Raw genomic sequence first — 19,033 nt, 5'->3', positions numbered from 1 at the left:
TAACACAACATCATGAATATACCTAATGTAGAAAATAAGTTAGGGTAAGAAAGTAAAGTAGTAAGGGAAAAGAAATTTATGAAAGCAAAAGATTTATATTCAAAATATTTACATTATAATACACCCTCATTATTCACCAGACCTTCGACAGATTTCTATCTGTTCAGAATTTTTAACAAATTCCTTAGTGGCGAAATATTTTAAAATGATTCTCAGGACAAAAATGTATTCTCTGATTTAATTTCTTCATAAACCCTTCAATTTTTCAGTTCTGGGTTTGAAAAGTTGATAACACGTTTGGAAAAATGTGTGTAAATATTTTGAATATAAATCTTTTGATTTCATAAATTTCTTTTCCCTTACTACTTTACTTTCTTACCCTAACTTATTTTCTACATTAGGGATATTCATGATGTTGTGTTAAAAGTAAAATATTGTAATATGTTAAATGTTATAAGTATAGGATTCAGAGTTACCCTATTTAGAGTTATTTTAAATGCATAAGAGTCCCTAGCGGATTTCCTGAGCAACTTGCTTTATAACCTTTCCTTCCAAAACTTCATGTTATTGTTTATTTCTAAATTTTCATTAAAGTAATTTATTAAAATATGCCTAAATCGAGTGAAAAGTGGAAGTTATGTGAGAGTTTGGCCACCGAGTGCTTTGTTGATCTTTTAACTTGTGAGGAAGGGAATCAATATGAGCTAATTGACAACTGTGGGTGTGGTAGGACTTTGTAACATAGCTCGTTTAGATTCTTCTCTATCTGCCGTGAAACATGAGGCATTATTGCATAACAGTATAGGTTCCTTACGATTAACTAATGCAGTTTGGTTTAGGACAAGACTTTGTAACATAGCTCGTTTAGATTCTTCTCTATCTGCCGTGAAACATGAGGCATTATCGGATAAGAGTATAGGTTCCTTACGATTAACTAATGCAGTTTGGTTTAGGACAAGTAGATGCATTAACCAATATCACTGCAGTACAGTACGATGTGGATGTGATGGTTTCACCTCTAGTTAAAAAGGAGAAATGAATTTTTCCTGCCATTGACCACCACATAGAAACCAATAAATTTTTCGGGTATAAATTTGGTTTTGGTATGTGTCGGTTTTTTCTCAATATTCAACCACTAACCTGACCGACGCCTGTTGTCATTTATAATCCACTTTTCACCACACGTAACTATCCTTTCGGGAAAAGGCTCTTATTTTGCGTAGTAAGCAGTGAAATGCTTATCTCGTAGCACTTCAGCTGCCCCCGTTCGTCAAGTTCCCCCATAGATACCCAGATCTACCTTTTTTTACTTTACCAACCAGTGTTGTTCAGTTGTTCTGCAAGTCCTTTAACTGTTTGGTAAGGGTTTTCTTCCATAGTAAGTCTAAGTTTGTTGTCGTCAATTGCTGGTTGAGGTATTAAAATCTGTGTTGCCAGTCAAACAATTTTCAAACTAACGTTCCGTTTGTTACAACACTCTTCCTCAAACGTTCTGCAATGTTTCTTGCAGTTTGGGGTGCCGAGTGTCAAATTTTAAACTCATAAAAAAAATTACTCGAAAATGGTGTGTTCCCATGGTCATATTTGATGGCATACTACACAATGTGCAGTCATTTGGACTGATAGTAAATATTACCAAAAAATTAATTAATATTATATTCAATAGACATAAACGTAGTAAACAATAAAAGTCCATCCCAGTTTGAATTAATAAAACAATAAAAACGTTTCAAAAGAAATGGTCGAACAAAGTTGTAGGACACTATAGGACACAAGATATATCTATTGTCTGTATATAGTAGTTGGACAGAGTATGTCATAGTGTCTTGTTTCTCAGCAGAAAGATGGATGAAAGTAATTGACAGCAATGGTCTATAATTCTAAAGAATAATTTTAATGTAAAACTAAATAATTTAAGTGAAATTAATTTTATACACAGACTCGAAAATTCATTCAGTTTTCCCACACCAAGGTTAAACTGCATATGTTATCATAAATTAAAGTTTATATCTTAGAATGCTAATTGTAAATGTATATTTTAGTTACAGTATTATGGAGTGGTATCGGTCGGAACCCCAAGGCAGGATTTCACGGTATTATTTGATACCGGTTCCGATCTTTTCTGGATTCCGTCTATCAACGACACGACCTCATGTGGCAGTAAGTGTAAAAATATGTCGTTGAAAATGTAATATTTTAATTTTATATTATAATATTCTATTTTTTAACTATAAGTATATATCGAGTCAATATTCGTCTCAGAAAAAAAATCAACGAATGCCTGTCCTCTTCAGTGTTTCATTACTGAGCCAATAAGAGAGTTACTTTCAAGGCTCATTGTATCATACTTAATTTTTTTAAAACGAGTCTGTACGGTTTTGTACAAACTGAATCTTTTCTGTATGCATCATTATCTCCTTGAATGATATTTAAAGCGTTTTAGCAAGATGTATAACCTTTCTCCACTCGTATCTATCATGAGCAATGATCCTCCATCTTTTAATTCGAATCGTTCTCCAGCCACCTCAAGTTTGTTTTTTTATGTGCCCCTTCATATTCATTTCTGACAAACAGAGGAGAGGGGGGCTATCTTGAGGTAACAAAGCTATTCTAACCATGGTAATGGGGGGGGGGGGAGTTAAATTTTCATTTAACTCCCTCAGCTGCAAACAACTCTGGTCTTTCTCTAGGAGTATTCATGATATTGTGTTAAATGCAAAATATTTTACTATGTTAAATGTTATAAGTATAGGACTGTGAGCTGCCCTATTTAAAGTCATGTTTAATGTTAAATGAATGAGAGCTCCAAGCGGATTTTCTTAGTAACTTATTTACTAACCTTTACTTCCAAAACTTCTTGTTATTGTTTACTTCTAAGTTTTGATTACAGCAATTTATTACAACATTCCTAAAGAAAATGAAAAATAGAAATATGAAGATTTGGCTACTGATTATCTTGTTTAAAAAAGTCCAAAACAATACTAAGCCAATCAAAACATAAACTACGTGCAAGTAACATAACACGGCGATGTACAGCTCATCTGGTCTGTTGCATGACGTCATTATCCATTTAACAGACCTAGTAGCACGCTCTCAACCATGTTATATCGTTTTAACATGGTAAAATAAGGAAAATTTTCTCCATTTAACACGCTTTAACATGTTAAACTAAAGATCCTGAATACTCTTTCTACCTTATCTGCGAAAACCATGTCCAGCAGGTCGTTCATCGTGTAGGCATTCCAAGACTAATCCACTGGTTATACCTGCTCCATAACCCTACTCATCTTATCTGGCTTCCTCATACTATTGAGACCAAATCCGGTTACCCATAAATCCGGCGAAACTCCCGTAGCCCTTGTTCACACACTGGGTCATTTATTCTGCGCTAAACCCACCTTTCTCATGAGAACAACTTGCTTTCTGGCGCCTTAGGTATTATCCAGGTCTTAGAACGACATAGCAATAATAGTTTATAAGTAAATAATAAATATAATAAACAAAAATGGTACATATATATAATTTAATAAATTTGACAAATGGTTTCATATTATAATATGAGACACTTAATTCTTTCGATATACGATATAGAAATTCGAACAATTTTGTATAATTATTTTAAGATTTGGCATATTGGAATGAAAATACCACCTATTGGAATGGAAACGAATGGGCAGTTGTCTGAGAATTTCAATGTTATAGATGGGCTAAGGAAAGAAAATTAACTGCCTCTCACTGTTTTTTTTTAGAGTTTATAGACGATATATGTATTTGGCTCTATAACATTTTGACATAGCATTTGGGTGATGTAAAAACGGCAAGAAACAAAACCGAGGCAAGATGTTTGTCAACTTGAGAAAAGCAAATGGAGTGTGCAAGGGGTTTAATAGGAAACTGCATCCTGAAACCAGTCCACACCTGTTAGTATTTAGATGTAGAATTGATCGAAAATAATGAAATTTTGGATAAACGCTGGGTCTGTTAGTTGCCATGCTAAAAAATCTGAATTATAGATCAGTCTCACATGGCCAAGAAGTTGAGAAAGTCAAAAGACATGTCGTTCGCATATCGAAAGAATTAAGTGTCTCATATTATAATATGATACCATTTGTCAAATTTATTAAATTATATATACCATTTTTGTTGTATTATATTTATTATTTACTAATTATTGCTAAAACTTTTAACACAATTAGAGATAAAATATTTCCAATGTTATTTTATTAATAAATTGTCTTTTACTTACAGTTATGTAATATTGTTATATTAATATATTGATTTTATGCTTATATCTTCAGGTGGAGGATCGCATTCACAGTTCCAATTTGATGATTCGCAAACATATGAAAACCTTCATCAAAAGTTTACCTATCACTACGTCAAGGGTCATTTAGACGTTGGATTGGCAACTGATACAGTAGCGGTAATATGAGATAAATTAGGGCTATCCTATCAAAACTTAATATTTCCATTTATGTATAATTGTTGTAAAAAATTACAGGACATCTAATGTAAATAAGTATTCATTGAAAATGTCGATTTTTATCAGTGACAAATTTAAGTTTGGAAATAAACTAAATAGTTTTTAGAGACAGAATTTTAAATTTCAAGATTTTTTTTTTCAAGAAGTGGATATATAGGGTTTTTTTTAAAGCCCGATAGAACTTGAAATTGTAAAAACTAACACAAAAAATTAAATTGTAATCAAAATTTTTTTTTTATTCGAAAGATCAATACGTGACATTAACATTTGAAAATGATTTCGGGCATATGGGCACCGCGGCTGTTCTTGACGAAGCGCATTCTGTAAAATTGTGTTCAGCGATGAGGCGCATTTTTGGCTTAACGGGTTTGTTAATAAGCAAAATTGCCGCATATGGTCGTGCGATTTGACACCTCTCGATTATTTCCTGTGGGGCTACGTGAAGTCACTGGTTTATGCTGATAAACCAGCAACAATTGACGCCTTGGAGGCCAGCATTGTTCGTGTTATTCGTGACATACGGCCAGCAGTGCTCGAAAAAGTGGCCCAAAATTGGACGTCCAGAATGCGCTTCGTCAAGAACAGCCGCGGTGCCCATATGCCCGAAATCATTTTCAAATGTTAATGTCACGTATTGATCTTTCGAATAAAAAAAAAATTTTGATTACAATTTAATTTTTTGTGTTATTTTTTACAATTTCAAGTTCTATCGGGCTTAAAAAAACACCCTATATTTACGTTTGATAGGATGTTCCTCAAATCATTTTATTAATTTTTATTAATAGTTTAATTGGTTTAATCTTTCTTACCATCGTAATTCCTGTTATCCTCCCTCTTTCAAGTTATCTAATCTGGACGTCACATACATGTTTGATCTCCTTCAGATCTTCAGTCGATTCCGGAAAAATCCGTTCTTGACTTTCAGTTTTATTTAAAACGGCCAACAGAACAGAAGGCTTGGACAGATCTTTCCATATCCGATCCTGGTACCTTTCATATTCCATTCCCTTTTTGACACGTCCCTTCATTGCCCTTTCAGCATTCTAATATCCATCCTTTCCCTTTGGCATTGTAAATAAATGCCTCTATAACTTTAGTTCGTAATTTATGCAGGTACTTCATTTTTTTTTTTTTTTTTAACATATTTATTAATCTACTAGCATCCATGGCATCTATCTAGTAGACTTAAGATATTACTTAATTATCAAATAATATATAATATTTTTATATATTTGTATATAAATAAAATCATTACGTTGATTCAACAAAAAATATGTAAAAAATGGTAGAGTAGTTTAGTGATATTCATAAAAAAAGACAAATCTTTATGTGATAGTACGCAATTAAAATATAAAATCTTAAAAAAGCAAACTATAATATGTTTTAGATACACAAATAATTATATACTTATGTTATTTTTCAACTGTTATTTAAAAATAACATACTTTTATTGTATTAATTATCTTCAAAATATTTTTTTTAAATACAAATACCTTCTTCCTTCAGAAATCACAATTTATCTGTAATAATCAAATATAAAACTGTAATTTTAGAAATAGATAATGGTTGTTTCATAAAAATTATTGTAATCATTTTCAACTCTAACTGTAACCAAAAATCAGTTTTAGTGTCTGTCATGCACATATCTGGCTGACTATTATTTATTTCCCTTATCCATTTATCTAACAGAGATTAGCAGTATTATTTTTTTTCAAATCTTAATTTATGACCATATATGAAATGATAGGAAAAATATTCTATATTTCATATCAGATATATAAAATCGGGTAATTATACTTTATTAGAAAATAGTACTATTAAAATGAGTCATTGGATATTAAAATTAAATATCAACACTTAAATCATTCCCAACAAATACAAATATTATTCTCATATATTCAACATTATGTATATAAAAGATATTTCTCTTTTACTCACTCAATGACGATATCACTGATAAGATAAGATTCACCAAAGTAGAAGGTTGCACATAGATGTCAATAATCAAAATAAAGTCATACAATTATGAAACAGTCTCATAAAGTTGAGAACGTCAAATGTAATATACTCATATTTTTTTTTTATTTATTATTACAACAATCTCGAGAAATATTTCTGCATTTGTTTATTTATTTTATTTTAGTTGGAACAAAGAATATTCAATGGAAAAGATTAAACAAGAAATCATTATGAATCTCATTGTTTTGTAAATAAAAATTGTTTTTTAAAAAGTGGTTGGGGGGAGGAAGAGAGTTATACAAATAATTACAAAAATAAACGTACAAGATTCATTATAAATTAAAAAGAAAATTTTTAAATAATCACACGAATTAAAAAATAATAAGAGTACACGGCATACCTATGTTTACGTATTATCAACTGATAATTAATATATTTTTTTTTTAAATATATGTGTATGTACATAAGGAGATAGAGGTGAAAGTATTTTAAATTAGTGAAAAGTAAATAAAAAAAGCATTATAAAAATAATACACCAGTTTAATTTTCAATCATAGTACTTTTTTTTCTTTTTCAGCTTTCAGTGATTCTTGATAATAAGTTAATAATAATATCTATCATTCATTATTAATTATATTTTGATTTTCTTCATTTTTATTTATGTTTAACGACTCTATAAATTTTTCTGTAGTCCTTTGTTATAAATCTCTTTAGTAATAAATGTTAATACTATAATAGATTTTAAGCTATCCTTCCAATATTGATTTTATTTTTTTTTTTCCAATTTAATTTATTTAAAATTAAATCCAAATTAATTTAATTTTTATTTCATTTCCTTAATTATGTTATTTTACCCACTTTTTCAATTACCTATGTATACATTTTATTTCCCGCTTCTCTCATCACTTCATTTTATTAATTCTATTTTGTAAAATTATTCATTTTATATGTAAAATTATTCTGTTTATACTTCCTTTTTATTTTTTTATTTTTCTATACTTACTGTGGTTGTTATCTTGTTCTGTTTTTAGCCCTGAAGAAGGCTAGAAACTCTAGCAGAAACGTTGGCACATTAAAATAAGTTAATCGAACTTATTTGTGTTTTTCATTGACCGCACCCCCAACCATCTTCTCCTCATTCATCATCCACGGTCAACTATCTCTCATAATAATTAATTTAGTTTCTTTATTTTTAAGCAATTTAATTATTTTTGTTTACAAGTTCATAGTAATAATTTTTTTTAATGTAAATGGACGTAACCGAATGTAGGTGGTAAATATTTTATATGAATATAAAACTTCTATATAACAGACACCTATTAAGTAAATTTTGTGAGTTCCTTTAAAAGAAAAAAGACTTTTTTCAGTGAAAAAAAGTAAATTAAAACTATATATGATTATTGATACAAATAAGTATAAAATATAAACATGATAAAAAATGTACCTACATTCGTTATATTATTCTTATGATCGTGATAAAACTTCGTGTACGCTTTTCTTTTCCAACTCACTGACTTTAATTAATTAATTTTTTTTAAAACAATAAATGATAAAGAAAGTACTTCATGATGGACCAAATACGTGTGCGATACTGAAATAGATAATAAAACAAGGCATGAAATCTCCACTTTATTGACATAAAAATCGCAAAATTCTATTAGCATTGACAACAGCATGTGTAAACTTCAGAACAAAATGGTGATAAGAAAGAAAGTAAATTATAACAGTAGTTGAAGTTCTAAAGAATTTTTTTTTTCTCAGTCAGAAATAGGTGAAATAAAGTAACTACTGAGCTTGATATATGTCGCAAGGAGTGTTCGTAAGACAGAAGTATAAAATGCTTTAAAAATCATCAACAACTAGTAGGTTAGTGAAAAAAATATCCGTTAACAGAGCGAAGTCCACGAAAATCATAAAACCGTTAGTACACGAGCTGGGAAGAAAAAGAGGCAGTTATCTCACCCTGATTTTTCATTACTTTAATGAAAACTATGTATAATTACTAGTCAAAATTTAAGAGTCTGCCAAGTATAGGTAGGGGGAATAAAAAATGGCGGCTGTTTCAAAATCTTAAAAATTTTTTTCATTCGGAGCTCTATGTCTTAAAAACTACCAACAACACTAGAAATCTAAATAAACATTATTTAAAGAAAATTAAATTTGCTGATATATGAGCCCAAATAGAGCTATTTACGTCCAATAGTTCTCGAAATATAGCCTTTTAAAAATCAATATTTCTTAAAAATCAACTGAAAGATTAGTAGTTAGCTAATTTATTTTGAGAAATCTATATCTCAGAAACTATGTGATGTACAGATGTCTATTAGCACTCAAATTAAAGCTAGTTTAATGGATTATAAAGAAGTTTATAACCTTTACCTTCGTAGGAATAGTAGTTTTCATGATATTTCCTAAAATAAGTTGATTTATAGTTGTTCGGACAATAAGTTTGAGTTTTGAAAAACTTTATTCCAGAAACCATAGGACGTACAGATATCTGCCAGCACTCAAACTAAAGCTAGTTAAATTTACTATAAAATAGTTTATGAGACATATCTTCGTAGGGGTAGTGGTTTTTATGATAATCGCATATGAATATAAATTTGTCCGAACAACTATAAATCAATTTATTTTAGCAAATATTGTGAAAATTACTATTCCTACGAAGGTCATTAGCTACTTTATAGCACGTTAAACTAGCTTTAATTTGAGCGCTAATGTCATTGTGTAGTGGACGTAGTCTCGTCTTCTTTGGAGCGTGGAATGTACTGCTGAGTCTTTTTCGATGTAGAACAGGCTTTTGATCGAGTCTGGCACCCGGGACTGCTTTACAAAATCCGTTAATTCCTACCTCCTACATACTTTCTCATCATTCGTTCCTTTCTCATTGATAGATTTTTCCAAGCAAACCACAATGGTTCCTATTCATCCCTCTATTCTCAGTCCGGTTGTGTTCCTCATGGTAGTATCCTTGGTTCCATCCTCTACACGGTCTATACAGCTGACATTCCAACCAATCCTAACACTATCCTCACCACGTATGCCGATGACACATGTGTCCTCGCTGTTAATAATAACCCATTAATTGTATCCCAAAATCTCCAATCCCATATCACAGCCCTCGAAGATTGGTGTCGTAATTGGAGGATTAAGATAAATTCCAACAAATCCCATCAAATCACCTTTACCCTTCGTCGTAAACCTACTGACTGCCCTACAGTTTCATTTAACGATGTTACTCTTACCACTGTCGAACAGATCCGCTACCTTGGACTTTGGACAAGCGATTAACCTGGAATCCTCACACCAGACTGAAAAGACAGGAAACTGCACTTCGATTTCGACTATTACAGCACTTACTAGACAAACGGTCTAAACTTCCAACACATTACAAAAGACTGATCTACATGACTGTAATAAGGCCAATCTGGACATACGGAGTTGAGCTTTGGGACTCCACTAAACCTTCGAATTCCTTTCGTACCCAATCCTTACAATCCAGAATCCTTCGTAAAATCCTCAATGCTCCTTACTTTCTCACAAATAAAATCATACTTAAAGACCTTAATGCTCCATATATAACCGATCTAGCCCGAAACAAATATTCTTTCATTATAAACTTCCATTCCTGACAATTCTCTGAGGCGCCTGAAAAGAAGATGGCCACGAGACCAGCTAATGTAAAATGTCATTAGAGAGCTACCAATGGGTAGTTTACACGCCTGTAACACTCCAATTTAACTTAGATCAGATTTACTAAATATATTATAATGTACAGTTGTAAATAGCAATAAATAAATATTAAAAAAAAAAAAAAATGAGTGCTAATAGACACCTATACGTCACATAGTTCCTGAGATACAGATTTCTCAAAATAAATTAGCTAACTACTAATCTTTCAGTACCTTCCATACAGCATTTTTATGAAATGTTGCTTTTTAAAAAGATATATCTCGAGAAAAATTGGACGTAAATAGCTCTATTAGGGCTTACATTTAAGCAAATTTACTCTACTCTAAATGATGCTCTCTTAGATTTTCTATTGTTGTTGTTAGTTGTAAAGATATAGAGCTCCGAATTATTTTTTTGTAATAAGGCCAATCTGGACATACGGAGTTGAGCTTTGGGACTCCACTAAACCTTCGAATTCCTTTCGTATCCAATCCTTACAATCCAGAATCCTTCGTAAAATCCTCAATGCTCCTTACTTTCTCACAAATAAAATCATACTTAAAGACCTTAATGCTCCATATATAACCGATCTAGCCCGAAACAAATATTCTTTCATTATAAACTTCCATTCCTGACAATTCTCTGAGGCGCCTGAAAAGAAGATGGCCACAAGACCTGTTAATGTAAAACGTCATTAGAGTGCTACCAATGGGTAGTTTCTCTACACTCCATATTAACTGAGATTAAATTTACTAAATGTATTATAATATATAGTTGTAAATAGCAATAAATAAATGAATAAAAAAAATGTTTTTTTCTCTATCTGAAATTATTTATATACAATTTTAATGTAAGTTGTAATTAAGTGTGGCCACACTTTTTTTTGGCCTATAAATGTTGTAAAATTAAAATTACCTAATAATAGTTCTAAAGGGACCTAGTCCCAGAATAATAAACTATTTTTCATTTCATATCCAACAGGTCTAAGGATAATTTTGCCGTGATTTTTTTCTTAACTGGACAAGATTAGGCGGGATTTGAAAGTGGGAATGGTACTGGAGCGATGAATGAGTTTATTTTTAGCTTTGTTTTTTTTTTTTTTTTTTTTATACAAATCTACTAAGTTCCTTTATACAGATTGGAGACCTGGTGGTAAAGGATCAATTGGTTGGGCTCAGCCTTCAGGGCGATTGCGTGGGACAAACGTTCGACGGCATCCTCGGTATGTCATTCACAGTTGACAAAAAGAGAGTGACTCTCTTCGAAAATATGGTAAAACAGAACCTCCTTTCTCAACCAGTATTCTCATTCCATCTTGACAGGTAATTTTGTTTATGAAAATTATTCTGCATATATTTATTTAATATTAAGGCTTTATTGATAGTATAATGTTTTTTCGACTAGGATATATCAAAGAAATTAGCTAATTTATCTAAGTTTTCTACTCCTGAATTTCCCACTTTTATAATAAAGTTCTTATTTAATGAGCTTTAAGTCTATATTAATTAAGTTGAGGTCTATTATAGAATAGGCTGAGATTTACCAAAAGCTTTGTAAAACAATTATGTGATGTGAATTTCTGTTTAATTAAGAAACAGTGTTCCTAACTAAAATAATTACAAATTACTAAAAGGATATTTTTACTAAACTAGAGGCGAATCTTATCTTACCAGACCTCAAATTAATTAATATAGACTTAAAGCTTATTAAACAAGGAAGTTATTATAAAAGTGGAGAATCTTTAGTCGAGCAATAAATAAAGAAATTGTAAACAATTCATGACTTTAGAAAAACAGAACTTTTACGCTAGAAAGTATTCTTCAAATGGTTTTGACAAAAATAATTTTTAAAAAAACTTGTCTTGCTTACTATAGTTGTAATAATCTAAATTTAATAGTTAATTGGTGTTATCGCTTCCTAATCAACAAAAAAAAATTTTTCACAAAAAAACTTAAGTTTCCTGTTTATCCGCGTTGAATCAGACTACGCATAGTCCGTGTAAACTTTTTTGAAAATCTGCTTTCACTTATGAATGATGTAAATTGAAAACAAGAATTTACAGCCACCGAAAACATAGGACACATTATGGAGAAATATTTTTAGTACAATGGCATAAGGCTTTCATTGTCCTCATTTCGAGGCCCGATGAAACGAAAAGGTTTCTCCAAATATATTTTTAAGCAAACATGTAAGGTTTACGCAGACTGATAATTCAAAACAAACCTTGGACTGATAAACGACTGACATAGAACACGCAATCGAAAGGCAAACACCAATCAAACGACCTAAATCATTGAATCATCAATACAAAATTAGATCAAAATTACAAAGGATAATGTCACTTATTTACTTAAGAAATTAGCACAGTGGTTAAAGAAAATATTAGCACACCTTTTAATCTTTTTTTAATGTATTTATTTATTTTTTAACTTATATATTAGTTTTAACCTATTTATTTGGTGTCAACATTATTACCTAATGTTATTTTGTTATAATCTGATACCCACTTTATTTAGGCAACATTGCTTACTGTCAATAAATAATTTCTCTCGTAAAATGATTACAAATTAATTTATTACCTAAATTAATTATTTATAATATCAATAAATAACAAACTATTAAAATATAAAATTTAAAAAAATGGCAAGCGGTAATGTAACGGCTTTGACTAAAAATTCCAAAATGTAAATCAAATTTTTATAATTTATATTAAATATTTCCTTGAATATTAATATTAAAAAATGACAGATAAAGACAAGCGAAGTAAAATCAGGTTTAGGAAAAGGAAATAAAATATTCAGAATAAAGTTTAAAAAGCCTTTTCTTCGCTCATATAAGTCCATGAGAATTTTTTTTTGTTTAGTTTAATTTATTTATTTATTTAAATTAATTATCTCTCATAAGAACATTTAGAAAGTTCCTGATATTAAGTTTTTGAATCATTCAATAAACTAACAAAAGCGGAAGGGTTTCCATGGGAATCTGTACAGCATAACTCTACAATAACGTTTTCTTGCTATTGCCCAATTTGGCTCATAGGAATTAGAAGCCGAAATCCAGAAAAACTAACAACGAAATTGATCAACTCATTGCTAATATACTTCACAATTCCATAAATTTTAGCAATGCCATCCAATTTCACAATCCTAAGAAAGAATTTAGGTTTTTAATAATTATAAAAAAAAAAAAAAAAATATACCAATTATCAGGAAAATTATGTTATTGGTTTAAAAAAAATAATAATTTAATTTTGAAACTTTATGCTAAAAATAATGTTTTCTAGTTAGAAAGAAATTAAAATTTTTGTAAATTTCTAATTTCAAATTTTAAAATCTCTTTGCAAGTTAATATTTCCCTCGCTCTGTTAAAAAATGTTTGTATATAATAATACCAAATTTTGTTGGTAGAGAAAAAGGGGCGACACATTCAGTATCTGCTTTGGGCGGCAGAAATATTTTTTTATATGACTAATCATTCTGCATATTTTTATTATTATGCTTTGAGATCCTATTTTGTTAATAATATAATTATTATTATTATGATTTTTTTGTCATATTTATCAGGAATGTAGAGGACAGTAATGGAGGAAGTCTGATCATTGGTGGTGTGGATCCTAGTATCGGAGGTAACAACACTTTTGATGTTCATAAAATAATAGATCATACTCAGTTTTGGGCAGTAAGGACAGACGAGTAAGTAATATTTAAATTTAATAACTATTTTATTATTACCATCGAAATATTTTTTATATGTAAGTGCTAAAATCTTTTATTTAAAAAAAAAATTAAAGTACAATTACTAATTTTCCAAACTAAACGTAATATATCACATTTGATTACATAGTTCCTATGATCTCTTTTTATATATTTTAAGCCTCAAGCTAGTTCAAAAATGTTATTAGTACCCATTCATTATATCTTAGCTATGAATTTTTCCATTTTATCTTAATTGAGATTGTCATTTAAATCATAATTATAAAAATGTTAACAACTAACAGAATGAAAGTGATAATTTTCTATCAGCAATCGTATGTTTTCAGAGTTAAGTTAGGACCTCGAACAGTTTCAACAAGAGTTCCTGCTATTCTTGATACAGGAACATCTTTAATAATTGCACCAACAACATCCTGGCAAGAAATTCTGACCGTCTTTGAAAAATTTGATGTCGAAGTTGATGAATCATCCTTATTAGTTGTACGGCTCATGTTACAATATTCATATTCGTATTGATCTATTTGATTTAGACAAAATTGAATTAATTTTGACAATATTTTTCAGGTCAAGTGTAACCAAATTGACATGCTACCAAATATAACTTTTATAATAAATGGCAAGTCTTACACGCTGACAGGAAAGGATTATTTGTTAACTAATGTAAATATTAAATCAATATATTTTATTTTATAATTTTTCAGCCATGATTATGTTAGTGTGTATGCAAAAAAAAGAAAGAAAGAAAACAGCAAAGCTTCTTTATAATTTCTTATTCTTTTTTTTTTTTTAACTGGAATGCAGATTAAGTGACTTTATTAATACTTAAAAAATATGATAAAAATGGTGGGGATGGAAGAAAAATGTTATGCCCCCAAAAGACAAATCACTAAATCAATTCACTTTCAAATGTAGGGGTTGTACAGGAGCGCAAAATCTCATTGTCTCATTTACAATTCACCCCCACTTTTTTTGTACTTTTTATCTAGAAAACAACTACATTTACCGAATTACAGCTCATTTGAGCCAAAGGAGGACACTGGAGGTGGCCAAATGTACTGGAGGGGGGAATATATATGGGTTCAGAAATGTATATTACAACCCTCACATGACCTTCAATATGTTGCAAATCGATTATTTTCTGGGAAAAGGTCACAAAGAAATAAAAAAAGTCTGCATTAAATATTCATTATGCTACCCAGACTATCTTCCGATAATCTACTTCATACGGTCAACTATTTTCTTCCACAAAAAAAGGTACTTTAAATAAATTGATGCAAGGATTAGGATGACAGTACTTGTAATTATTATCATTAAAATATTCGCATGATTTTTTAGACACCATCAAGAATTATTAAATATTATGAAGATACATCTAATTCATTTATAATATTTTTCAGTTACAAAGCAGTGGATATTGCTTGGTTGGAATTAGCACTGCCAACATCGGTAATGAATGGATTCTAGGGGACATATTCTTAGGAAAGTTCTACACTGTATTTAACTACAAAGAAAGATCAGTATCTATATCTTCCACAAGGTAAGATTAACATAGAATATTTTTATTTAAGCATGAAATTTAATCTAACAATAGTTCGATTATCAAAATTGATTTTAAATTATACCTACAGGTATCTAGAAAAATTGATTACCTCAAAAAATTTAGTAATGTTTGTGTTTATTATTATGGTTCATGTTTTTAATACATTTTTAGATTTAAGTTATTTACAGATAATGTTGATATTTAAATTAAATGGAGGTTTCTAATTAACAATCTGCCATCTTTTAACAATTATTTTCTTTCAGCAGCAATTAACTGCTACTTATTTTGTGAACTGATACAAAAGCACTTCCCAAATTAAAAAATCTGATGTGAACACATCACACAACTTTCAGTTCAGTAGCTTATTTTGAGTAGAAATTAATTTCTGCTCAAATAGCGCTACTAACGTTTATGTGATGCTGTGCCACAACAAATTGTTTCTTCACAGGCTGTACAGTTATTAATAGGATAGGGATATTTATATGATAACAAAGTCAAAATTTGTACATAAATATGTTTTTATCTTTACATAAATATGCATTAAAAACATATGGAATAAGGGAATATAAGAAAATTCACAAATGTGGAAATATAATTTTTAAAAAAACTCTGAAAATAAACAAAATAATGTATACCACTTTCTAATTTGTTAAAAAATGTTCAAAAAAGAAAAAAATACATTTAATTGTAATGGTGTCTTGGTAAAATCTTTCTCATCAATAAATTTAGAAGTGAGATCCATCTTCAAAAACAAATCATCGACAAATATTTCAAAAAATTGATTAGTAACAACCAAAAAATCATTCTAAATCATATTAGGTGCCTATGGTGAATGAAAGCAATAAAATACAAAGAACTAATCTCATAAGCTTTCATTACAGAACATGTTTATCATAGGCTTCCTTAAAAATAGTTCAGAGCTATCTGCGTTGTAATTTATATCAATCAATTTATTTTATGTTTTATAAACAATATTTTTAGAATTAAAATTTAAAAAATACCAATTAAATAAGCAAATATAGACTAAAATATGTACTTACAAGAAAAATAGAAAAAAAAAACAGTGAAATATTTGAAATTATATTTTTTTAAATCACATAATAACTATGGAAATAGGAAAATATCATATAATAAAAGCCTGTATACGTCAATCATTGGCTACACTGGCTCTGTTTAGTCCCTATAGTACATGGTTCCTAAGTTATATTAATAGTAAATTTATGATTAAGTATTAAGAGCACTACCCAGAGTCCATTTCTTTATGTCAATAGAAAACTTAAGATTAATGGTTTCATAATTATTTATAATAAAAGTCATCTTTTTTTGGTATTCCAACTGTTCAGTCCCAGCTTTATGTCAATTTCTGACATACATAATTAGAAAATTTATAATTAAGTATTGTAGGTATTGAACATCAAATTATATGAAGTTACATCAAAGTTTTTCCCTTAAATTGTTTTTAATCTACAAAGCAAATCTTATCTCACAATACCAAAATATTATAATTCCACAATGCCATCTCTTGTTAAATAATACTAATTTAAGTTAATAGTTTTATCCACCCACAAAATTATTGATTATTGGTAATGGTCAAGATTGTAACGAGGTAGAATTTCTCCAAATCTCAGATGATCGATCATATTTTATATTATATTAAATATTTTACTAACTGTTTTATTTGAAAGTGAGATTAATATTTTTGCTTTTGGCGTTCAAAAAAATATAGTTATTCTATTTAAATTTTATACCTTAATCGACAGTTAAATTTTTAGAAATAAGGAAATTTAGAATTTTTAGAATAAAGTCCAGTAAAATTAATTCAAGAATCATATATTCATGTATGCGTATTTCAGTATGAGATAATTAAGTTTTGAACAATTATTTTCATGAGTAAATGAGTTAGGTTTATTTATAATTTTTTTTGTAGGAAGATAGTGGGTGGCGGTCAATAAAGGTATCTAAATAGTAACAAAAAATTATTTATTTTTATGGGACCAACGTTTCGTCCCATTTTGCAGATCTTCGTCAGGGCTGAATAAACTGATTAGTTGGCAGAAGAACGTCACTTTTATCAGCCATGATGAAGCCCTACAAAGTGGGGCAAAACTTTGGTTAATAATAAATAGTTTTTTGTTACTATTGATACCTTTATTGACCGCCACCGGGACTATCTTCCTCCAATCTTCTTCATACGGTCAACTATCTTCTTCCAATGTAATTTTTTTTGTATTTGTTTGAACAGGTCATCAAATGACACACCAAGTGACAACAATAAGAAATCCAAGCATAAGTATGTCTCTTTGTTTTCAGTTGATATTTGTAATATTGTAAAAGTTCATATTTTCACTCAAAATTTTATAAAAATATAAACATAAATGGCAATGGAAATCTTTAAATGATCAAAGACAAAAACACGATTGGTGGAAAATCTAAAGCTCATAAATGGTTTAATAATATTTGTTGATTCTTAAATATATCTGAAATTAAGAACATGTAGGTAAATGTAGGATATCTTTGTTCCAAACATCCAAATTCTAGGGATCTTAGTTTCACTCAACCTTAATGCTGGGAATTTTATAATTCAAAAGTAACAAAAATTTTAGTAAAAATGTTTTTATATCTTATATTTAACTTCTTCTTTTTTTAAAAATATTTCACTGTTTTTCTTTATAAAATCTTTAATGATTGTACATTTTCAGAAAAACCAAAAAACAATTACACTATGATAACATTGTTATAGCGCATTTGATTTTCTTTAAGAACACTTTTAAACTTCAGAATAATTAAACAGTCCATTAGTTCAAAAACTAGAAACTATTATACACTTACAGGTATAATTTTAATGAAACACATTCCATATTTTTAAACAATACTTACAATTTATTAAGATTCAAAAAAATATTTTCATTTAATGGACTCTCCATTTCACAATTTCGTTACTATGAAAATGACCTTAACTTTGTTTTAGATATGAAATATTAAATTAAATTAAAATCTGTACCACTGCAACCAATGAAGGGTCAGGGGCTCAGTACTTTATAAGGAAATAGTTACTAGACCAATGGTTGTGGCAAGGAGGTGATTTGGTCAGAATGCCCGACCGCTAGATTTTTACTCTATTAAGGGTACCCAATTTGTGAGGCTGGGTAGACCCCAAGAGGGCTCCAGAACCCACAGGGTTGACTCATGGCCACTTAGATATAAGATAGGTTTTTATAAAATGTTTTTTGAATTGACATTAAAATTATTTATAGAGGCAAGGTAATGAAACTACTAATTTGTAAATAAAACTAGTTCCTTTCATTTAAAAAAAAAATCATAGAAACATAAAAGTTCTAATTAAAAATTTTTTAATTATTTTTTATTTATTTATTTATTTAATGTGATTTAAAACTGTACAAATAATAAATACAATAAGTAAATATGTTGTATGTTTCATATACACTAGAAAATCTTGGGAAGGAACCAGCTATTGGTGGTACTTAAATTAAAAAATAAAATGGTTCTTGTCAACTTTTATTTAATATATACCTATCAAGAAAAATGAAAGCAATGAAGTTTTGTTTTAGCAATTAATTTAAATAATATTAGAATTTTCTTTTTCCTGAAATCGTTCAGATTACGAAGAACTTTGGATGAAAAAATGTTTAAGAATTTTACAGGCTG

General features: G+C 29.3%; 2 protein-coding genes across 3 annotated transcripts in view; one reads left to right on the top strand and one right to left on the bottom strand.

Annotated features, from left to right (window-relative positions):
* Positions 1–7,905, bottom strand: part of Elp1 (elongator complex protein 1) — a 54,750-nt gene extending 46,845 nt beyond the window's left edge. Inside the window, exon 1 of the mRNA XM_067048374.1 lies at positions 7,891–7,905. The gene's annotated coding sequence lies outside the window, so the exon portion shown is untranslated. The remainder of the gene's footprint in view (positions 1–7,890) is intronic.
* The window catches only part of LOC106689815 (chymosin), a 36,390-nt gene that overhangs the window by 15,544 nt on the left and 1,813 nt on the right, over positions 1–19,033 (top strand). Inside the window, exons 3-10 of one of the 2 annotated variants that reach the window (XM_014434995.3) lie at positions 2,043–2,160; positions 4,299–4,423; positions 11,252–11,436; positions 13,678–13,806; positions 14,154–14,307; positions 14,392–14,487; positions 15,225–15,364; positions 17,610–17,657. In XM_014434995.3, coding sequence (XP_014290481.1) covers positions 2,043–2,160; positions 4,299–4,423; positions 11,252–11,436; positions 13,678–13,806; positions 14,154–14,307; positions 14,392–14,487; positions 15,225–15,364; positions 17,610–17,657 — 995 coding nt within the window. The remainder of the gene's footprint in view (positions 1–2,042; positions 2,161–4,298; positions 4,424–11,251; positions 11,437–13,677; positions 13,807–14,153; positions 14,308–14,391; positions 14,488–15,224; positions 15,365–17,609; positions 17,658–19,033) is intronic. The other variant, XM_014434996.3, reaches the window with a different exon arrangement.

Source organism: Halyomorpha halys, unplaced genomic scaffold, assembly GCF_000696795.3.
Source record: "Halyomorpha halys isolate HHAL.00 unplaced genomic scaffold, Hhal_1.1 Scaffold1477.1, whole genome shotgun sequence".
Classification (NCBI taxonomy): Eukaryota; Metazoa; Arthropoda; class Insecta; order Hemiptera; family Pentatomidae; genus Halyomorpha; species Halyomorpha halys.
The sequence above is the reverse complement of the archived record's forward strand: the minus strand, read 5'-3'. Positions and strand labels throughout refer to the sequence as shown.